The sequence below is a fragment of the Panthera uncia genome, assembly GCF_023721935.1.
Source record: "Panthera uncia isolate 11264 chromosome A3 unlocalized genomic scaffold, Puncia_PCG_1.0 HiC_scaffold_11, whole genome shotgun sequence".
Classification (NCBI taxonomy): domain Eukaryota; kingdom Metazoa; phylum Chordata; class Mammalia; order Carnivora; family Felidae; genus Panthera; species Panthera uncia.
The window spans coordinates 12,176,549-12,200,789 of record NW_026057578.1 but is presented as its reverse complement, the minus strand read 5'-3'; the positions used below and the strand labels follow the sequence as shown (position 1 = coordinate 12,200,789).

At 43.5% G+C, this 24,241-nt stretch overlaps 1 protein-coding gene across 8 annotated transcripts in view; it reads right to left on the bottom strand.

Moving 5' to 3' along the window:
- Window positions 1–24,241, bottom strand: part of STAU1 (staufen double-stranded RNA binding protein 1) — a 62,042-nt gene that overhangs the window by 15,991 nt on the left and 21,810 nt on the right. For 3 of the 8 annotated variants that reach the window (XM_049650634.1, XM_049650638.1, XM_049650636.1), the window contains 5 exons: window positions 24,060–24,216; window positions 22,017–22,155; window positions 20,234–20,420; window positions 9,666–9,764; window positions 930–1,142 (listed from right to left, as the gene is read on the bottom strand). In XM_049650634.1, the coding sequence (XP_049506591.1) occupies window positions 930–1,142; window positions 9,666–9,764; window positions 20,234–20,420; window positions 22,017–22,155; window positions 24,060–24,216 (795 nt within the window). The remainder of the gene's footprint in view (window positions 1–929; window positions 1,143–9,665; window positions 9,765–20,233; window positions 20,421–22,016; window positions 22,156–24,059; window positions 24,217–24,241) is intronic. The other 5 variants (XM_049650639.1, XM_049650641.1, XM_049650642.1 and 2 more) reach the window with 3 other exon arrangements.

The following is a 24,241-nucleotide window of genomic DNA, read 5'->3' as shown; positions in this document are numbered from 1 at the left end:
CACGCACAAGCGGGTTTTTCTTTTTCTTTCTTTTTGATAAATACACTATAGTATAGTATACTCAATGTATTTTCTCTTCCTCACGACTTCCTTAATAATGTTCTTCTCTCCCGCTTACTTTATTGTGCAAACACAGCATAGAATACACATATGTATATAACAATATACAACACATAAAATGTGTTAATCGACCATTTATGTTATTGGTAAGACTTCTGGTCAACAGGCTATTAGTGGTTATGCTCCTAGGGAGTCAAAAAGTTAAACCCTGGTCTCCCGCTGTGTGTGTGTGTGTGTGTGTGTGTGTGTGTGTGTGTGTGCGCGCGCGCGCGCGTGTCGGGGGGGGGGGGGGTGGGGGGCGGTCGGCAACCCTAACCCCTGTGCTGTTCAAGGGTCAAGTCGTATTGACAGTCGTGACAGAGCAGACCCTAGTATCCCTAAATATGCCCGAATGGACTCCTGCCCCTTCTCTGGGTGGGGAGGAGGGGGCGGGTATAATTTCTGACGGGTCCACTGACACGGCTTAAAAAAATCCCAAAGAATCAGGTGGTGTTTGGTGAAACGTCTCACTCGTCCGCCTGTCCCCAGACGTCTTTCCTCCACACTCACACCAGTGCCAGGAGCGGTGAGGTGGAGCGAGGACGACTTCGCCGTCCTGTCTGCAGACGGGCACTCCTGTAGTCACACCCTCATCCGCAGATGTGTGCGCACACCTGCGGGGGCCCCGCCGACCCCACCCCGGCTCGGGGTCGCGTCTGCCTGACAGGGAGTGCTCCCGGGAGAGCTGCACGAGGAGGCCCCGGCGCCCGGCCTGGCAGGTGGCACGTCAGCGGCCACCTGCTGTCGCTAGGATCCGCCACCTAGTGAGCCGAAGCCCCCAGCCGTCTGTGGGCAACGGAAATACCCTCTTTGTTCGGGAAGGTTCTTACCCTGACTATGGATTTTGTTTTCTTTTTGATTCTGGGCTTCACTCGCTCGACTGTGGGCAGGGGTGGCAACTTCTTCAGCTCCTCAAGAACAGCTATGGCAGCATTTTTCTTCGAAATCTTCTTGCTCTTCCCTTCACCTTCTCCCACAAACTCCCCAACTGACACCTTGGTCACGAAGCTCTTCATGTGGGGGGGGCCACTCTCCCGGGCAACCTGGTTTAGAGGGAAAGACTGAGTGAAAGCGCGACAGACACCTCCTGCAAGCAGCAGGGCACGCTGCTTAGCGCACTACCTCCCGGGAAACACCGGCCAAGGGGAGTTTCGGTAAAGACCCGTGAAATGAAGGGAGCACACGCGTCAGCAAAAGGAAACAGTGATAACCCCGAATGCTCTTCTCCCCTTGTTCGTTATTTTCCAGACTTCTGAACATTCGTGGGTCTGATCAGTCCCAGTTAGCATCAAAGAAACGGGAAGCAAGTTCTGCTCCCGTCCTCCTAGCACAACGGCTCCCATCTGTGTCCCCAGGTCACAGACTGCTCTGAGTTTGGGGAGACCCACTGCAAATGGCAGGAAGGCAGCCGTCCCAGCAAAGCCCAGAAATAACTGCGACATAAAGAGTTCAAGTTTAATATTTGCTCTGAGCCTCAAGCCAAGACTGAGCTTATTAAATACTGGCTGCTATGCATCCAGCCACAGAAAAGAACGAGAAACTTCTAAGCACTGGCAGGGATTTCCAGTACACAGTAAGAAAAGCAGAAACCGCAAAAGAGTTTATATAGTACCCTAACTTTTGTGTTAAAGAAAAGATTTGTATATACACACTTATATGTAAACAGACACACACGTGTGTTTATATACTTATTTTTGCAAAAAGAAACACAGGGTGGATAAAGCAGAAACCAACAGAATTAGTTCCCTACAGCAAGTGGGAGGGATTGGGGTAGAAAGGGGACAGCGTGATACTGCTGAATGTATCTTTGCGCATAGTTTTGACTTTTGGTTTTACATATTAAAATATAAAAAATAAGTCCACAACGATGGGAGAGAAACATTAAAATTGAATATGAACAGAAACCTAAGTATAAAGTTATTCCAGGAACACACAGAGGGAAAAGAAAAACTGACTCCAGCTTACATTAGCTCAGATGGTCTTGAAAAGAACAGCTAAGTTAGAGGACTCACACTACCAGATTTCAAGACTTCCCATTAAGTTACAGCAACCGTGCCCTCACGGTATTGTTTACGGGCAAAGAAAGAGATCAATAAAATAGAACAGAATGCAGAAACAGACCTGCACACATATGGTCTCGTGATTTCTGGCAAACACACCACAGCGCATCAAAAGTCTTTTAAATAAAAAAAGCAACTAGATATCCTCATGGGAGAAGCACAGTCTCAAACTCCACCACAAACAGGTAACTGGAGCCGGAACACAGACCTAAATGTGAAAGCTCAAACTATAGAGCTCTCCAAAGTAAACAGAACAAGTCATGACCATGAGAGTAGCAAAGAGCTCTTGAAAGCACAAGGTACCAGCCATAAGGAAAACAAAACTGAAGGTCTTCGAAATTAAAAACTGCTCGTCACGGGGTGCCTGAGTGGCTCAGTCGGTTGAGTGTCCGACTTCGGTTCAGGCCATGATCTCACGTTCGTGAGTCTGAGCCCCGCGTCAGGTTCTGTGCTGACAGCTTGGGGCCCGGAGCCTGCTTCACTCTGTGTCTCCCTCGCTCTCTGCCCTCCCCCGCGTGTATTCTGTCTCTCTCAAAAAACAAAAACAAAAACAAAAACAAAAACAAAACTGCTCATCAACACATGACGTGTAAAAAATACAGGGAACCCATAGAAGGGGAGAGAGTATTTGCAACATGTGTACCCTACAGAGGATTTATATCCAGAATACTGAACGAACGCCTCAAGTAAACAATAAAAAGACCAACTACCCAATTAAAGAACACCTGACCACACATGTTACAAAACAAGATCTCCAAGTGGCCAATAAGCATGTGAAAAAGTGATCACCGTTTGTCATCAAGGAAATGCAAACTGAAAGCACAATGCAATACTATAATATCCACACCCCCCAAATGGCTAAAATCAAGGCAACTGAGAGTATCGAGTGTTCACAAGGATACAGAACAGCTGTGGGAGCATATACTGTACGACCACTTTGGGAAACAGCTTGACAATTTTTATTGAACACCTGCCCTGGGCCTTGGCAATTCTGGGTGCACATGTACACAAGAAGACTTAGTTTTATATTTTATACACAATGGTTCCTAAAGTGGAAACAAGTCACATGTCCACCAACAGGACAATGGATAAACACAATTTTACATTCACACCGTGAAATGCCACATAGAAAAAAACTACTGACACACGCAGATGAGACTCAACATCAAACTATCCATATCATATCATTCTATTTACGTGAGGTCCAAGAACAAAGAAAATGAAGCTATAGTTATATCAGAAAGAGCTTCTTCTGGGTGGGTAATGTGAAAAGGGCACAGGGACGGCTGGAGGTTACGGGAGCCCTCCAGATCTGGACCCAGGCGGTGAGTCTCGGGCTCGTACAGAGGTAAAATCGAACGGGCTGTGCACAGAAGGCATGCGTGCCTGCCTGCAGAGGAAGCTTGTTTCACCAGACCGATGGCAGGAGATCTAAGTATGAAATGCGGAATGGAGAGGAAGAGCCTATGATGCCGGACTGAAGTGAAGGTACATACAGGGATCTTCCAGAGTTACCTGCCCACAAGGCCTCGAAGCGAGGACTCTCCTTCCGGCAGCAACCAGCACGCCTGGCATCCCTTGCTGGTCCCCACGTGCCACTGTCTGTGGAAGGGTCCCAGGGCTCCTCGCAGGAACAGCTGGGGCCATTTCTGTTTGAATTTCCATTTCCACTGGCACCAAAGCTTGAGCGGGGCAAGTTCAAAGCTAAAACGTTTTGTTGCACCAGAAGGTAGTACGTTCACTCAGACTCTGAAGAGGGGTGGTGAGGAGCACGCGTGCAGGGATGATGAGGCCCACAAACAGGAGAGGAAGAAAACACCTCACAGCACACAGAAAAACTGTAACTCAAAATGAATCATGAACCTCAATTTAAGAGCTGAAACGACGAAACTTCTAGAAGAAAACACAGGAGTATGACCTTGGGTGAGGCAAAGGTAGCTAAGGTTGCACAAAACCATGACAAAACATAAAAGAAAAATTAGGCAAAGGTGACCTTGCTAAAATCTCTTTGCTGTTTGGAAGGTACTGTTTAAAAAATACGAAGACAAGTCACGTGCTGAGAAAAAGTATTTGGAAAATACCTATCCGATAAAAGGGTTGTATTCAGAATATGTAGATAACCCCCAAAACTCAGAAGTAAAAAACCCAGTAATAAAACTGACAGAAGGTGTGAACAGACGCTCCCCCAAGGGAGACGCGCAGATGGCAAAGACGCTCGGCATCACCGAGCCGCACGGAGCCCCAGCTGCACCGCCACCGGTTGCCACCGCACAGAAGGACCGAGTCTTTGTAAACGGACAACACCGAGTGTCGGAGGGGACGCAGAACGACGACGACACGCCCCCACGGCCGTGGGGCAGGACGACGATACCCCCTCTCCGGAAACAGTCTGACGACATCTTATAAAGTTAAAGACACAGATTTATCGTGCAACCCAGCAAATTCAATCCCAAGTTTTTACTCAAGAGACACGAAAACACGTCTCTACAGACGTGTATGTGTGTTTACGGTAGCTCTACTCATTGTCACCAACAACCAGAAGCAACCCAAATGTTCTTCAACAGGGCGGTGCGTCCGCACAACTGGGAACTCCTCGAGCAATAAACAGAAACTACTGATCTGTGCAACAGGGACACTCAAGACCTGTGTTAAGGTAAAGCAGCCAGACAAAAGGCAGCAATTCCATTTTGTAATTCCATTTGTGTCACGTTGTGACAAGAGCAGAACCGTGGGGACAGAAAGAGGCCAGCGGTTGTCTGAGGCCGAGGACGGAGGAGAGGGACGGGCTGCAAAGGGAGTCAGGGCAGCTCTGCGGTGAGAGAAGTCTCAGGTGGTGACTGCAGCGCTGTTTACACAACTATATACATTCATCAAAACACATCAAAGCATACGCCGGAGTAGGGAGAATTCTACTGTATGAAAATTACACCTCAAAAAAGCTAACCCCTCACTTCCAATAACATCCCATAGGAGAACGTCAAAGGACACAGGAGCCAGCTGAATGGCAATGTGAGTATCAACACGAACGGTGATAACAGCGATCTATGGTTTTCTTTCTTTTCTTTTTTCTTTTTAAAAATGTTTATTTTTTGTGAGAGAGAGAGCGCGCGTGCGCACGAGTGAGGGAAGGGCAGAGAGAGAGAGAGAGGAAGAGACAGAGAATCCCAAGCAGGCTCTGTACTGTCAGAGCAGAGCCCCACGTGGGCTTGACCTCACGAACCTTGAGATCATGACCTGAGCCGAGATCGAGCCGGATGCTCAACCAACTGAGCCACCCAGGCACCCCTTCTTTTTTTTAAAATGTAAGCTCCAAGGATCAAGAGTCACACGCTCCACCGACTAAGCCAGCCGGACACCCCCTAATGACTGACGACAATAACGAACATCTTGAATAAAAAAGCAGCAGCGGACCTCTGGTAATATAAATTAATGTCGTGGAAGGTTCTTCATGTGGAATGTCAGCCTGCAAATGCAGAAAATGCACCATAGTAGTCCCTGATGCCAGGAAGAATGATCAATGACTAGATTCATTGGGGAGGTCTCTTAGGGAACAACCTTCAAGAGGCTCCTCGAAGATTATGAATTACAAAGAGAAAGTCTCCTAAGGTGAAGCATCTGATGTAAACCAAGGAAACAAGTGTCACTAACACAGTAAAATGCCTTCATGTGATGCTCATTTCTGTGGGTTTCCTGCCCAAAAAAATGCATAACCTGAAACTAATCATGAGGAAACAATCAGACCAAATTGAGGGGCATTCTACAAAGTAACTTTTAAAACTGTCAAAAAAAAAAAAGGGGGGGGGGGGGGGCTGAGGAACTGTTCCAGATGAAAGGGAAACCAAGAGATGCCTCTACTAGACTCAGGGTGTGATCCCGCACTGGATACCACAAGAAGAAAATACTTTCCGTAAAGGACACGACAGGGACAGGTGGCAAAACGTGAATATAGGACATACGTTACGTAAGAACTACAGCAATGCTCAAGTTCCTATATTTGACGATTAGATTGTGGTTATTTAAGATAATGTCCTTGTCCCTAAAAGATACTTGCTGAAATATTATGAATCATGCTATCTGCCACTTGGTCTCAAATGATGCAGCAAGAGCAAGAACAGGTAGAAGATAAAATATGTATATTCACAGAAAGAAAAAACAAACGTAAACTGTTAATCACTAAAAAAATCTAAGTGAAGGCTAAATTCACTGTCCTTCCAACTTTTCCACAGGTTTGAAGTCTTTCAAAATAAAATATTCAAAAAGTGGCTAGGAAAACCAAGTAAGCCCAAGAAACAGCGGTGCTGTGCTCCCAAGGTGAGGACAAGCAGCCCCTCAGAGAATGGCCTTCACTGCCCCCCAAAGGAAGGGGTCTGCTGAGAGGGACCAGCTGACACCTGTACCAGCAGATGGACTTGACAGAGCTCCCAGTCGCCCCCCCACTCACCACCTCCCACCGCCTGGATCTCGCTTCAAACACACCAGCTTCAAATGAATGCTTCAGAGGCACAGCCCCACCCTGGCCCTTCGGGCAACCATTTTCATCGGCTACTCATATCACATCATGATGCCACCAATCTAAACATGGAGCTTCACCTCCAATGGATTTAGTGTGATGAGGTCACAACTGCCTCCCAGTGACTTTATCAATCAACACCATCACATTTTGTAACTAAAACTATGTATTTTATCAAAAGTCAAGCTATATACATTTTTCCTAAAGAACTGTAGGAACAGCTCCTCTTTTCTCCTATTAAATACTTCTAACGCAGTTTTCTACGTGACAGGTTTGACTATTAAAAACTTAGTAAAAAGAAAAATAATAATAATAACAACTGTTCTGGGGCACCTGGGTGGCTCAGTCGGTTGAGTGCCCAACTCTTGATTTCGGCTGATCCCAGGTCATGGGATTGAGTCCCACATTGGGTTCTATGCTGAGTGTGGAGCCAGCTTAAGATTCTCATTCATTCATTCATTCATTCATTCATTCTCTCTCTCCCCCTCCCCCTTTCCTCTCCCCCTCGGGTATGCACACGCTCACTCTCTCCAAAATTTTTTTGAAAATTACAAAAAAAAAAATAAATAACTGTTCATTCATTCATTCATTCAATAAATATTTCCCGAGCATCTGTTATGTGCCAGGCAATCTTCCAAGTGCAAGAGACAGAACTGTGGGAAAGAAAAAATGAAAGCCCTTACTCAACCTAACAATGGAAGCAATATGAACCTTTGATATAGGAGTTATTTAACATAAGTACTCACATTAACAAACTCCATGCCACCAACACACACTGTTAAGGTCTTAAATTACCTTGTAAGATATTTACCCACCAGAGGGCACTCCCATTTCTTTTCTGTGACTCCTTGACTGTTCCTGGGTATAGGTTACATATTCCTGAACAGAAGTCTGAAATCTAAACAGAGTGGAAGTGGGGCAGAAGTGGCATTCCTTCACTAAGGATCCAGAAAGCTCTGTGACTCTCAAGGCAATGACTAGCATGAAAAGGTGGCAAGCTTCACAGGGAACCAGGGTCCTGGCACTAGAAGTCACCTCTGTAATCCTGAGGTGACCTGCGAAGCTAGGCATCCCCCGCCCCAACAATCTTGACACCCCTTCTACAATCTCTAAAAATCCATTCTCATGCTTCACTAATCCTTCACCAGGAAGAAAAAAGGAGTATTTCTTCCCTTTCCTGCAGCAGGTACCCAGGGAGACCTTGTGGCTTTTTGGAACGAAGCTCCCACCTAGTTCCCACTCAACAACCAGCCCTGTTATTCTGTGTATCTCATTTCTCCCCAGCCCCACTCCCAACAGATGAGGAAGGGCTAGAAGGGATATAGAGCCAGGTGAGAAGATACAGCCCCAGATCCATCTGGGGCTCTGCTCAGGGAGGCGGACAGTATAAACCAGGTCCTGCCTGCCAGGGTGAGGCAGGGATGGGTGTAAGGGGATGCAGGATGGCCCCATGATCCAAGTGGAACTTCCCATCCCACGTGTGTCCCATGGCAGGCCGGGAAGCACTGCTAGGTAGAAGTCAGAAATCATCATCATGCAGCCTACAGATTAAGGACTGAACTCAGGAGCCAGTGTAGGGCACTAGCACATTAATAAGAGAAGGTAGGGGCGCCTGGGTGGCTCGGTCGGTTGAGCAGCCGACTTCGGCTCAGGTCACGATCTCGCGGTCCGTGAGTTCGAGCCCCGCGTCGGGCTCTGTGCTCACAGCTCAGAGCTTGGAGCCTGTTTCGGATTCTGTGTCTCCCTCTCTCTGTGACCCTCCCCCGTTCATGCTCTGTCTCTGTCTCAAAAAAAAAAAAAAATAAAAAAAAAAAAAAAAAAAAAAAAAAAAAAAAAAAAAAAAAAAAAAGAGAAGGTATATATGTTATAAAGACCAGGCATGAATTTGGGGATCACTTGTAACTGCAAAAATGCTACATAATTATTTTACAGGATAATAAACTTCAAGGAGGCTTTAAGAATAGGACAAAAGAAATTTATGAACCACTTAGAATTGTTTTAAGCAAATGCCCCACCTCACATTACATTTGCTTAGAGAAACAATGTACAAGTATAAAGCATTTTGAAAAACTAAATATAGTCTTTGTAACTCTAAAAGACCAAAGCATTGACAAAGAACTTTGCACTGTATAGTAAAACACAACCTTGCATAACCAAGCATGGAAATCACAAGGAATTGCAAAGAATTCACCATGTCAGACCATTAATGGAAACTTAACCTCCCTTACCTGCCTAGTCTATCTGGACTCACTGGGTCTTTGAAGGAAACATATACTAAATGTATCTCATTTTCCATTTTGAACTAACAACCTATTAATTATTTTTAGACCATAAAGTCTCTAACAACAAATGAAGTTATTAGAGTGGTGAATTAGAGGGCAAACGCTACACAAGGATGAAACTGATGTCTTTTTCTTTTTTAAATATTTATTTTGAGAGAGAGAGTGTGTGCAAGCTGGGGAGGAGCAGAGAGAGAGAATCTCAAGCATCAGCACAGAACCTAATGTGGGGCTCGATTTCACAAGCCATGCTATCATGACCTGAGCCGAAACAAAAAGTTGGCCAAGTAACGGACTGAGCCACCCAGGTGCCCCAAAACTGATGTCCTTTTTAACAACTACACTGTACAATTTCTAGGGACTCTTAGGGAGGTTAACATTTTGGGAGTAATAGAGTCTTCTGAAAACAATGGATCCTCTCTCTGGAATACACATGAGAACATAAACACAATATTCTTCAGAACCATTCCAGGAGCTTGACCGACCTACTGAGACCTTCCAAGGACTGTGTGGAGGGACATGGCTGCCCCTAAATTAATGACCCCTAAAAGAAGAGAATCGATATTGCTTTCTGGCTAAATATAAAGTCTGAATCTTAAATCTGAAGGTTCACATGTATGTGATGATTATTCCAATGTTTTTTAGGGGAAAAAAAAATTCCAATGATGAATGCCAACAGTGTCTTCCAACAGAGTCCTACATGTAAAACAAGCTCACCTCAAAATTCACAGGCAAGTTCCGTTTAAGTGCAATCTCAAACACTTGACTTATTTCAGATTTATTGAGATTTTCTTCTTCTGATTCTCTTCCATTCACCTAAAGGAAGAAAAATCGTTTAGTAGTGAACTCTTATGAAAAAACATCAACACCCCAGCTCTGATAAACCTTAAAAGCACTGAACCTTAGCTGTATGGAGTGAGCACTAACCCGGTGAGCAAGGCCGCTTGTGTGCCATGTATCAGTGAATTTAAAAGGTTTAAAAAAAAAAACAAAACACAAACAATCTGGGTCAGCTTGTACCTCGTAAATCCACCATAAACAATCCACACCTAATAGACTCTGGCACAGCCACACCACAGCTGCTCAGGAAGAGGGACGGACTTCCAAAGCTTTCCTTGAGGACTGGCAAGCTACCTTTCGGAAAAAGTCAGAATACAGACAGATCTGTGAGGGACATGGCAAGTCCAAATTAGAAGTCTCTCCACTTAAGTATGCAGGCTTCTTATTTGGACACAAAGTCCCTGGAAATCCACTTTTTTAAAAACAAGGATGCAGTGCAACAAATTACAAAACTGCATACAAAATCTCGCACTTCCTGCTGCCAGCAAAAACGCAGGTGCAAACTAATGAAGTCTGCTGAACAAAGGCTGAGACTATCTTTCTAACAAGGTTCACTTACAGTCCCCCGGCCAGAGCTGGGATGAGACAGGGCAGAGATCTTCTCTGTGCACGGTGACAACACGGACTCTAGATGTGCGGTAGTGATCGTGAGAACCCAGATAAGCTCAGTAATAGCAACACCCCCTCCCCCGCCAAGGCATTGCTAGAGAGCTGAATTTTCCTTCGTATTACTGAGACTCTTCCTATTTCCAAGATTAGAACTTTCGGACAAGAACTTGTGGCTGAAACTGCTGAAGAGGCAGAACGTAGGACTATCCAGGATTGTATCTGTTGTGCATTTCCCTATGTTTATCACATAGATCTTATACCTACACTGGATCAGGATTTCAAACTACAACTAAAAGAAATGAAACCCTAAGTTAAAAAACATTAATACAATCAAGAATATAATCCTGACACTCCAATTCTTTCTCTTCCCACTTCACTCTCTGCCTACTCAAAACTATTTGCACAGCATTTCTGGTGGCTTTTTTACCTAAAAATACTTTTCTTCTTGCTCAAATCCTAAGCAGAAAGAGGGCCTGACTTTTTATGAGTGAATCCTTACAGCCAGAAATCTTCAAGCAAGACGCCTTGGAAGGCTAGAGCTCCACAGAAGTTTGGTTTGAAATAAAGTCACCCATTCATTCGTTCGTTCATTCTTGAGAGCGCGCACAAGCTTGGGAGGGGAAGGGGGAGGGAGAAAGAGAATCTTAAGCAGGCTCCACACCCAGCACAGAGCCTGAAGCCAACGTGGGACTGGATCTCATGACAGTGAGATCATGACCTGAGCCGAGACCAAGAATCGATGCTTAACCAACTGAGCCACCCAGGCGCCGCTGAATTTTGTCTTTTAAATAGGTTTTAAACTTAAAGCCCCACCCTGTATTTTTGGAAGTATGTTCAACAAATGGTGCTTCGGAAAACAGATCTCCTGGGGGCACCTGGGTGGCTCAGGTGGTTGGGCTTCTGACTTCGGCTCAGGTCACGATCTCGTGGTCTGTGAGTATGAGCCCCGTGTCAGACTCTGTGCTCATAGCTCAGAGCCTGGAGCCTGCTTCAGATTCTGTCTCCCTCTCTCTCTCTGCCTCTCCCTGGCTTGTGCTCTGTTTCTGTCTCTCAAAAATAAGTAAAAACATTAAAAAAAATTTTTTTTAATAAAAAAAAAAAGAAAACAGATTTCCACATTTAAAAAAAAAAACAACACAAAAAATTAACTCGAAATGGATCTAAGACCTAAATGTAAGAGCTAAAATCGTAAAATTCTTGGAAGAAAGTATCTGGACACTGGATGTGGCAGTGACTTTTTGGATGAGACGGAAAGCACAGGCAACAAAAGAAAAAGCAGATAAACTGGACTGCACTGAAACCAAACACTTCCGTGCATCGAAAGTAAAGACAACCCACAGGTGGGAGAAAACATGTGCAGACCACATATCTGATAAAAAATTAATACCCAGAACGTATAAACAATTCAATTTAAAAATGGGAAAAGGACCTGAATAGACATTTCTCTGAAAAAGACAGAAAAATGGCCAAGGACTACATGCAACAGTGCTCGGCATCACTCATCACTGGGGAAATGCAAGTCAAAACCACAGTGAGACACCCTTCACACCCTAAGAATGGCCACAGAAAATAACAAGTATTAGCGAGGTCGTGGAGGAAACCTCAGGCCTTCCTGGACAGAGTGTAAAATAGCCCAGCCTTTGTGCGAAACAGTTGGGCGGTTCCTCAAAAAGTTAAACAGATTTACAGTATGATCCAGAATTACACTTTTAGATATCTATACTTGAAAGAACTAAAAGTTGGGACTCAAACAGATACTCTGCCACCTATGCTCACAGGAGCTTTATTCAGTGGCCAAAAGGTGAAAACAACCCAAACATCCACCAACATGTTGATGAATGGACAAAATGTGGAATAGTCATACAATGGAATATTCTTCGGCCTTAAAAAGGAATGAAATTCTGACATTGGCTACAACATGGATGAACCTTGAAACATTATGATAAATGAAATACGCTAGACACGAAAGATGAATATCCACTGATATTAGGCAGCCAGAACGGGCAAATGCATACAGACAGAAGTAGAACAGAGGTTACCAGGAGAGAGGCAGGGGCAGGGGGAGGTGGCAAAGGGGAAGTTACTTTCAATGTGTACAGAGTTTCAATGTGGGATAATAAAGTTCTGAAAATGGACAGTAGTGACAGTTGCACGACACTGAGGATGTGTTTGATGCCACGGGACTGTACGCTTAGAAATGGTTGAGATGGTAACTTTTATGTTTAAGATTTCATTTTTTAAAAATTTTTAACAAGATTTTATTTTTAAGTAACCTCTACACCCAACATGGGGCTCAAACTTACAACTCTGAGACCAAGGGTCACACACACACTACTGACTGAGCCAGCCAGGTGCCCCTGGTTATCTTTAAAAAGGAACCAAGAAAAGTATGTTTTATACCAAATAGTAACACGCTAGAGATCGTCAACATATTAACTTGCTATTAACTTGCACTAATAGGTACTCATTTTTGTGCACAAAAAAAATTCTTGACAGCTATTTATTTGAAGGATATCTAGGGTTTTTTTTTTTTTTTAAGTTTATTTATTTTGAGAGAGAGAGAGAGAAGAGAGGGAGGGAGGGAGGGAGGGAGGGGGAGGGCAAGCACAAGCAGGTAGGGGCAGAGAGAGAATCCCAAGCAGGCTCCATGCTGTCAGCACAGAGCCCGATAAAGGACTTGAACTCGTGAGCCATGAGCTCATGACCTGAGCTGAAATCAAGAGCTGGATACTTAACCGACTGAGCCACCCAGGCAGCCTCAGAGGTTTTTTTTTTAAGTATATGAGCTGTTAAAAACAAAGAGTTCACTCTCATACTAAGTAACTGTGTTAATGCAAGCAGAACAAAATTTAGAAATAAACTGGGTGCTGAGGCTAAAATGAGACTTCAACCACCATGCATGCACTCTGATTTTCAAATCTGTTGTTCATTTTACCAGCCCAATTAGTTTTAATTTCAAACATTCAGAAAAGTACAGATAAACAATGTAACAGGCAATTGTGCTGGATTTAACAAAGGTCAACATTAAGAACTACTGACATCAAATTTTTATTTTTTAAGGGAAACAATAAAGCCCTTTTCACTCCCCTTCCCAGGGCAGCCTTAATCATGTATCTTTCCCAACCATGTTTTTTGTAATGGACGAAAAACAATACATGGTATAATTTTGTGTTTTGAAAATTCACACAAATCATTTTCACTGATTATATTCATAAATATTATACAATTCAAACTTGTAAGTTTATACTAATCAAATGCTACTCTATATTGAGGTTCCACATAAGTCTGACAGAAAATAACAATCTATTGCAAAAATCTAAACTGTAAGCCAGTGTTTCTTAAACACAGCAGCAGCAGGATCACTTGGGAGCTTTGCAAGGACAGATGCTGGCTTCCCACTCCAGACAAATTAACTTCAAGTTTTTTCAGGTAGGGCTTAGATACCATTTTATTTATAGATACTTATTTTTTTTAAGACCCCAGTTGATTTTACTAGCATCGTGGAGATTCACTGCTTTATGCCATTGTTTCTAAAGGGATTTCAATAGGGACAGAGCGGCCAATAAAATAAAAATGCAAAACAGGAAACAAAGATACATGTGTACTTAGAAGTCACATTATGTTGCTCTCTTACATAAATAATTTTGATATTATCTGGATTGGACAAAATGTTGGATTGGATTGGAAAGCAGCAAAATGAGTCAAAACCAATCCACAAATACCATTCTCAGTAAGATGGGAAAAGTATAGTGGGGCCTTAATCTTATCTTCACGAAGTGGGAATTACTGTTTATATCAATTCCAGAATGTATGGTTTATCAATAAAATCTAGTCAACATTATGAAAAAAACACTCTGAACCAAGCTTAACCCTCAGTATGTCAGAAAAAAAAATTCACCTAACCCTTTACTTACTATCTGGCTTCAACACACTCTTTATTTTTCTATATTTAAAGTCATTTTACAAATAATATACAGATTAAAAGGACAACTAAGAATCTTTTCATTAGAGATTTTAATTAGAATTTAAAATAGCAAATCAAGTTTTTATTTCAGGTTTGTAGTCTGGAAGGCATTTATGTACCCAAAATGGGCATGGTCCTTTATTTTTTTATTTATTTATTTTTTTTAACGTTTATTTATTTTTGAGACAGAGAGAGACAGAGCATGAACGGGGGAGGGGCAGAGAGAGAGGGAGACACAGAATCGGAAGCAGGCTCCAGGCTCTGAGCCATCAGCCCAGAGCCCGACGCGGGCTCGAACTCACTGACTGCGAGATCGTGACCTGAGCTGAAGTCGGACGCTTAACCGACTGAGCCACCCAGGCGCCCCTGGGCATGGTCCTTTAAATGCCGCCCATCAGCTGGCTACGTCTGAACCCAGAGCATAGCCCACTTGTAACAATGTCATTTTTCAAACCCATCTCCAGTGGGTTCCAGCTTATCATGACTTCTGATTCTTCTTGGACTGGTTTCATCAAAACACACTACTTGTGAAACTGACACAATTTTATTGGAGAACAGCCATCTTCTTTGCTCCATAACTACCAACATGCTTTCATTTTTAGATTTATAAACCCCCCCAAAAAAGGATCTAATGAGTTTTTTTCATTGTTTTATCATCTGTATCCTCCCAATCACCTTTGCACACATACCTCCTTCTGCATTTGCCCACTTATTTTGTGAACAGTAGGTGGTAAAAAATAAATTCTGGTGGCCAAACATCACACACAACAAAAATGAAAGAAATGTTGTCACATATACTTTTTTAAAACATCAAAACAGGATGTTCCAGGTTCTTGTCATAAAACCCTGTGTGATGAAGCCCTTCCTGTAGAATGGCAAGAGTGTACACATTTCCTTTTCAGACCCCAGAGAAACATACTGTTCACTCGCCGATTCCCGAGTCTGGGGAAGCTAACCTACCATCGATCCCACGTGAAGACCGGCAGGCTGAGATTCGCCCAAACTCTCAATCCCACAGCCATCGCCGAGTCCCGGGCCCTGCTTGCCCCTCCATGTTCACCTTCTCACTCATCTAAGAGTGGGCAGGTCTTCCTCTGCCAACAGTCTTCTTTTGGCCATTAGAGGCACACAAAGAAAAGTTCTAAATTCTCACCTGAGTTCAAAGAAAGCTAACAGCAGAGGGAAAAGACGGTGTCCCCTGTCTTCTGCATCTTCCTGAAAGAAGGAGGCGGCGTGCCAGGCGATGCATTAAGCACAGCAAAGGCTGGGGCAGTAGTGAGTTATTTCACGACTGTATGATCCACCTGGGGAGTCACCATAATTCCATCTCTTTTTATTTCAGTCTTGCTTAGTGTATTTAGGAATGGATGACAAACAGCAAAATGTTTCAAGACAAAGGAAAATTTAGATTCCATAATGTGAAGATTTACAAAAGGGTCCAAAGGACCTACATGATCACTGCCAGACAGAAGGAGTTTTATTCTATCTTAAAAAATAAATCTTGGGGCGCCTGGGTGGCTCATTCAGCTAAGCAGCTGACTTCGGCTCAGGTCATGATCTCGCGGTCTGTGAGTTCGAGCCCCGCGTCGGGCTCTGTGCTGACAGCTCAGAGCCTGGAGCCTGTTTCAGATTCTGTGTCTCCCACTCCCTGACCCTCCCCTGTTCATGCTTTGTCTCTCTCTGTCTCAAAAATAAACGTTAAAAAAAAAAATTTTAAAGAAAATATAAAAAAAAAAAAATCGTTTTCCCTTTGTTCTTTGTAAGATCCCCAGAAAAGAATACGAGTCCTGCAATATCAATCCTTACAAGGCTTGAAAAAGAAGCTCAGACATGAAAACTGGGTCCCATGGATCCTGACAGAATAATGAAAATCAATTTCAGTTTAAGCCCCAGCTAAATACGTCCCTGGCCCAAGTGAAAACAACAAGACCAGAAGAGCTAATTTATTTTCACAAAAGTAGTACCAGAAAGGCCCTCAAAGAGTATAATGTTTTTTCTCAAGTCGGCCTTCTACCACTACCACCAAGAGAAAACTTTTAAAGCTTGATACAATCTTCAAGACAGAAACCGCACAACCACACACAGATATACACATACCTACATACACACGTAGCTGGCACTTTAATTAAACACAAACAGGATCACACTATCTACAAAATTACAGCTCTGGTTCTTGACTCCTCCTTCTCAGTACATTAGGGGCCTCCTTTTCAAGCCTATGTGTATAGACGTACCACACTCGGGACTCCCTCTGACGAATGTATCTGTTTATTTAACCACTTCCCTACTAGTGGACATTAGGTCAGCTCTGTTTTTGTCTATTACATATACTGTAGCTATTGGCCATCTTGCTCCTAACAGCTCAGACACTGAGTAAGTCATTGTTTATTACCACAGCCTTGGATTTAAAAAAAAAAAAAAAAAAAAAAAAAAAGAAAGGAAAGGAAAGGAAAAAAAAAAAGGCATTTTTTTTTTAAATTTTTTAAATGTTTTATTTATTTTTGAGAGAGAGAGAACAGGTGGTGGAGGGGCAGAGAGAAAGAGGGAGACACGGAATTTGAAGCAGGCTGTGGGCTCTGAACCGTCAGCACAGAGCCCGATGCGGTCGGTGCCCGAACTGGTGAACCATGAGATCATGACCCGAGCCAAAGTCGGAAACCCAACCTACTGAGCCACCCGGGCACCCCAAAGAAAGGCATTTTTCCAATGCAGGACCTTTGCACAAGCTGCTCCTGCTGTTTTTCTGCTTATCTTTAGTCTCTGCTTCAATGATGCTTCCTCAGAAAGAACTTCCTTGAATGCATCGCTGTTACTCCAATCTAAATGAGACATCTGATGCCCTTCTAATACTTGCTACTTTCTACCTTAGTACTCGCCGCACTCTTTGATGATTCTAATGTTAACATCTGTCAGCTCTGTTCCATGAAGCCCCAACATGGAAGGGGCAGATTTTTCCTCAAAGCCTAGCATGATGCCTGTTGTCAAGGAACCAGACAACCCCTGCTTTATAGATATAAATTGCTGGCTTTTTATTGGCCATGTTCTAGAGAAGACAACTTGATCTATCACACAATCACATGCTCTACATACTTTCAAAAGCAAAATCAACAATTTGTTTAAAATTGTAATTTCTGGGGTGCCTGTGTGTTTCAGTTGGTTAAGCGTCCGACTATTGGTTTTGGCTCAGGTCATGATCTTACAGTTCATGAGTCTGAGCCCCATGTCAGCAGTGCAGAGCCTGCTTAGGATCCTCTCTCTCCCTCTCTCTCAAGATAAAGAAACTCTAAAAACAATCACAATTTCCAATACTGGCAGACCACAGGCAAAAAGGCTGCTCTCACCCTGGTGGCAGACTTCTTAGCGGCACCATGCTTCTGAGAACTTGGTCATATTTACTGCCATGCAAGTGGCTATTTACTTCCGTGTCTGGGCTCATAAAAATGTCACAGACATGCACAAAGATTTACTACAACAACGTTCCTCACTACCTATTTTCTAAAAGGGAACACTGCAAACAATCTAAATAACCAAGCCTCTGTTGAAAACATAAACTGGTACGTTTACACAATGAAACACACTGTAGCTATTAAGTATTTAGATGCAAGTTGAATTTGAGTCCTCCAAGGAATTCGAAGTAAATGGCATGACAACAGATTCATGATAAGCAGTTCCGTGAAAAAAAGTGGTTACCATACAATATCATCCCACTTTTGTCATTAGACAGGTACACGTATTTACTTACGTATGCACTGACACCCACCAAAATGTTAATAGTGATCATCCATCCATTAAGCAGCAAATCTATAAACGATTTTTGTTTTTTAATTTAAAAATTTTTATAGTTTACATGCATTCATTGTAAGAAAAAAATTAAAGATCCCTTCTAAAAATGTCTCTTTACGCCCTACCACCCAGCTATCAGGAGGCCTGGTTGAGGTGGGAGGCCAAGTGTTTCCTTGATTATCTCAAAGCAAGTCTCATCTGACTCAATGACTCTTGTTTCTGAAGCACTGGGTGAGCCCAGTCTTTGAGCCGTTTCTGAAGGGCAATGTCTCTACTTCAAACCATACAGAACGAGAACGGGGGCACAAGGAGGTTTAACATTACTCTCAGCAAAGCTCCATACAGACGGCAGAGGAGCCAGTGGAACCCAGCCCAGGAGAGTGCATCTGCGCCAGCCTCTGCCCTCAGGCCAGAGCCAACCTCGCTGCTCCAGGGTAATGGGGTCAGACCGGAGACACCAATCAGGTACCTTCCCTTTTCAGCAAAAGGGTGGGTACTTCCAGGCAGCATTCAAAGTGGGGTGGCTGCCTGAGGGGGAAGCACCGATAATACTTAGGACCTGTGGTTCCCAAACCCTGACCGAGCTTTAGAGCTACTGCAAGAGCACATTTAAAAAAAAAAAAAAAAAGGCAAAAGACACACTCCTATTAGAAATCGTGTGGGTTGGACCAAGGAATTTTTTTTAAACTTCTCAAGTGGTTGTGAAGCAGACAACCCACATGCCAGGGCTCAGCGATCGTTTAACAACTGCTGGCGAGAAGCAGCTGAGAAACAACCAGCCCATCTGACTCCAATTAGATCAGCACCGCGGCGAAGTCAAAAAACGAAAAGCCTCCAAGATGACTCAAATTACACTACCTACTGCTTCTAACAAATCTCACCAGTGAGAAGCTTATCCCTTTAACTTCATGAAATCCCCTCTTCTAAGTGACAGTCTCTTCTATTTGGTCCTCAGTGGACCCTGGAAACAGATTATCTCTATTGTAAAATGTGTGATTACACTGGAAAAGGCAAACACACCATAACGAAAAACAGTCATTGATTTCCTAAGACCTCGATTCCCATTTAGCCACAAGGAGTTAAAAACCTATTCTTACTGTGGGATTTTTAAAACCTGGCCCCCAAATTCTCTGACACTCTTCTCATCCAGAAGTGAGGTTCTTAACATTGTCAATGTACCAAATAAAAGCAACTGAGCCGTACGCTTAAACTGGTTAAAACTGTGAATTTATGTTATGTGAATTTTGCTTTATTATAAAAAGTGAGTTTCTGTATCTCCTCCTTTTGAATCTGGGCTCTGTGCCTGCTTGACCTATAGAATACAGCAGAAGCAATGCTGTGGGGGATTTCTGGGCCCAGGCCTTAAAAACTGGAAGCTGCTTCCATTTCCTGTCTTCTAGGATACTTGGAACCCGGCACCATCCCATCCCGTGGGTCAGCAGTCTCTGCACAGGGTAGTTAAGAGAGGAAGTGAGGTCCTCTCAGGACCACAGGCCCTGCTTCAGTCTCAGCAGACAGCCAGCATCAACTTACCAGCCTTGTGAGGGAGCCATCTTGGAAGTGATCCTCTGGCCCCTGTGGAGCCACCTTAGCCAGAGCTGTGTAGAGGAGAGACCAGCTGGGTGCCAAGCCCTGCCTAAATGGCAGATTTGTGAGCAAAATAAATGCCTACAGGTGGTTAAGCCACTAAAGTTTGTAATGGCTTATTACGCAGCAACAGATAACCGGCACTCTGATAGGTCAGAGTAGCTGGTCAAAAATGGCTTCAGAAAACTCTCTAAGCCGGTGCCATAAACCGCAGTAGGTTCTGACAAGAGTAACCTTTACCACCAAAGAATTCCTCCACGCATGTGCTTCACAACTCAATTGAGTCACAATCTTTCTACCATGTTCACTCAAAACTATGCCATAGAGTGAAAAAGAAGGCATCTGACTTTCTTGCTAAGACATTTTTTTAAGGGGGGGTGGGGAAGAAAGGCCCAAAGGCCATGGAGTACAAAATCATGCAAGCTGCCAAATCACAAAAATTCCGGACAGCTCTTAGTGCTTCTCAGAAAAAGCCACTGGAGAGGACACCTTTACCACTCACCTGCTCGCCCGCCCGCCTCACCTCCAGCCTCTCCGGTGGGGGCTCGCTTTGCAGGGTCCGCAAGGCTTTCGCAGCAGCATCGTGTTTTGCAGCCTGTCTTGTCTTTCCTTTCCCACTGAACTGCTGTCCTCCCACAGAAAGCTCAACTTGATAAAGTAAAGGCGGTACTGGAAATGGGTAAAAGTACCTGAAAGTAAGAAGGGGGTTTTAGCAGAATTACAATCTCAGATCAGTAAGTCACCCATACGCTCCCTGGCAAATCTCAGGTCTTTCCTTCATCACGGGTCCTAATCACATCAGGACCTGCTTGCCAATAATGACTCCTCATCAGTATATCCAGAGACTTCACAAGCTTACACTGGATTAGAACTGGCACACAGAATAGGCAAATACTGTCTAGCAAGCAAACTTATGTTCCACAAAAACACCTTATAGACTACATGAGTTCAATTTATAATGTAACCCAAATTTACAAAATTAGACTTTGGCTTAAGGTAGAAAACTTGCTCTATTTTCTCCTATCTGAGAGACACCCTTGTCTGTCTCCAGAAAAGCCTGGGAATTTTTTTTTAATGCTTTATGTATTTATTTTGAGAGGGAAAGAGAGAGAGACACTCCTAAGGAGGCTCCACACAGCGCAGACCCCGGTGTGGGGCTCAAACCCACAAACCACGAGATTATGAGCTGAGCCGGAATCAAGAGTCTAATGCCTAACCGAATGAGCCACCCAGGTACCCCTGGGAATTTTTTAACAGAAATTTTTTTGGAAGGACCCTCATTTCTAGAAATCCCAACAGCCTACAGCCTGGCAGAACCTGGCCTCTACATGTCAGAGCTTACATTTTTTGAAGTTTATTTAGAGAGACGGAGAGAAAACGAACAGGGGAGGGGTAGGGGGGGGGGGGGAGAGAAGAATCCCAAGAATCTGACAGCGCAGAGCCCAATGCAGGGCTCGAAACTCACAGACTGTGAGATCACGACCTGAGCTGGAATCAAGAGTCGGCTGCTTAACTGAATGAGCCACCCAGGCGCCCCCAGAGCTTACATTTTTTAAGTGGCTTTGCCTCCATTCAAGTCAGGCAGGGAAAGGAAGACTTCCATTCCCATCATCAACCTATCCGCTAACGTCTTATGATTGCCCAACAGGAGGCTTTTTACACACAGTTTCGGGTTTCGATTAGTATTTTCCTGGACCTGTACTCCAAAGCTGTTACAAACCACATAAATTCGAAGCCAAAAAGTACCCAGGAAACAATACTCAACAAATCTATGAATGCTGAGAATCTTGGTGTTTGTGGGAATCACACTCAAATATGACTCAGTTACAAGAAGCAGTTACAAAGGTGATCTTTAACCAGATGGTTTCAGGGCACAGCCATACTGCTAGTGAGGAGCACACTCAGGCTCTTGCCAGTGACAGAAGGTAAAGGAGCAAGCATCAAGACACAGTTCCAAAGGCACCACGATTAAGAGGACTTCAGCATTTGGCAAGCCCAAAGATGACCGAATCGTTGTGCGCTCCACAATCTACAGATTTTCTTCTTCCATGTCAGGAATGAGATACATCTTCACCTGTACTTAAAACAAACAGCGGCACCTGGGTGGCTCAGTCGGTTGAGCGTCCAACTCTTGGGTTCGGCTCATGTCACGGTCTCACGGTTGTGAGACGCAGCCCCGCGTTGGGCTCCGTGCCAGGTGTGGAGCCTGCTTGGGATTCTCTCCTCCTCTCTCTGCCCCTCCTCCGTTCTCTCTTGCCCTATAAATAAGTAAAACAGGCACATACCTTGGGGGATAAGCACCTCCTCTCATGTTGTAGTTATAGGTGGACTGCATCCGAGAGTAAGGGTCAACAGGCTTATACATTGGTTTTTTTCCAAGTTTCATGCACAGTGCATTTAGCTCTACAGTAGGGGTTATGCTTTCTGCAACACAGAATCAACACAGAGAACTGGTTATTTTCTGACATGAGAATGGCAGTTACTAAAATCAGAAAGAACAGCATGCTTTCTACTAACTGGATTCATAATGCATTTCAGGAAAGTATCTAAGTACTTCACTGCTAGGCATCAGGTCAGGAAATCCAAGAATCTGCTGTGATTTCTAGATATTAATACACAGTCAACAGCACAAAATACAGTGTAAGAGCTATTAGAGGGGCAGCAACTAGCATAAGACATTACCAGAGAAAGTCACTCATTCCAGTTATTAGATATCAGTTCCAATACACATCGAATTCCACGATTAAACAAAAATCCCATGTGACTGTCCAAGTCATTTTACTGTTTGGGAATCCTTAGCCGATAGAACTCTGGTTGTACTGACTTGCTGGGTTATTGGCTTACACTTAGAAGTATGTTTATTGCACACTACTTCATCGAACAATGCACTTACTAAGCAGTAACTGGATGGAAAGCACTGTGCTAAGGGACACAATTCTTACCCCCAGAGGACCAACAGGAGGTGTGCTATAAGGAAAGGTGTGGAATTAAGAAGGAGGAGGCAAGTAAATTCTATCTGGAGAAGTCAGATGAGGGTCACAAAACATTCAGATATTTCCAATCTCAGTATTTACGATGGGATTTGACCTGTGAGAATACTTGTTAGGAAAAGGAGTTCTGTTTCCATATAAATAAGAGCAAGTATAATTGGGGTTATCTCACAATCATCAACTGTAGAAAACACACACTGTTCGTTTCCCAATTTTTTTTTTCTCTCAGTTCATCCAATTCATAAACCTTTAAAAACATTTAAAAGAAAAACCAGGCTGGAAAGAGTAGTGTGAGCGCACAATCACATCTAAGAACAACACTTTCACATCAAACACAGAACAACACTAGCAATGGCAAAGTTCAACTTAAATGCACACAAAAAGCCACTTTAAAATGCCTCTTTAGGAGGTATGTAGAAGAAAACAACAGCAACAAAAAAGACTTGATTCTGTACTAGGAACTGGTTCAACTAAATTTAGTGCATGAATCAAATTTATAAGAATATTTTTGGATTTGCAAAATCAAAAGGTCACAGAAGTAACCAGCCTCTCTCTTCTTACTTTCAGAATTATATTTTTTATAGGATTCATACAGGTTCTTACTAAGCATAACCTGAATCATCTCAAGAACAGTTCTGACCCATAAAATTTACCTGCAGTGGAGAATGAATCTGAAATACCACAAAGAAATCAAAAGCAACAAGGAAGGTGTGGCTGAAATCTCCCGGATTCCTTCCTACGGACAAAGGGACTGGGATGGCTTCGTGTGCCTGATGGTAACGTGGCTCAGCCACTTCCATCCACAGCAACAGGTCAATGGTCCCCAAGCTTTTACCAGAAGCTCTTCTTTATTAGTCTTCTCTCTCCTTCGGTCCCTTGTTTGAAGAGGTGTTATCTACTAATAGTATTTAAGTAATACATGTTTAAGTCATTTTCTCATTCTTTTTGATGATCAGGAGACGTGTAAATGACAATCTGCGTTTCTGATCAACATATTATAATTGGTATTTCCACACTGGGTTGAAGTGATTCCAGCTAAGGCCTACATTCTTGGCAATTTTTTCACTAGGCTTCTCTGCAATCTTAGCAATTGTTTGGTGACACCACTACCTCTCAGGACCTTCTTTCCAGATCCTCAAGAGTCAAGGGACCAGAGACTGGGAACCAATGCTTTGGAGTATGGTTAAGGATTCTAAAAAGGTAAGCGTTTGCCACTGGTAGTGTAGAAACCGTGCTTGAAAAGTCAGTAAGTTAGTTATGAAAGAATGCATATACATACTAAATGGGTACCTCTAGACACACTTCTGAAAGGAACCTGTCTTGGCCCACGCATAATACCTGGATTCCTTCCTTCGCTACGAAAAGGGCGGACTATGGGTTTAGGAAATTTTGTTCCTTCCAAAGCTTTGGCAGCAGCTGTGTGCTGGGCTTTTTTAACACTAGTTCCTTCAGCTTCCCAGTGCTGATCTCCAAGTGTTAGCTGTACTGTAAACACCTACAAATGAAAATTGTGAGCTCTC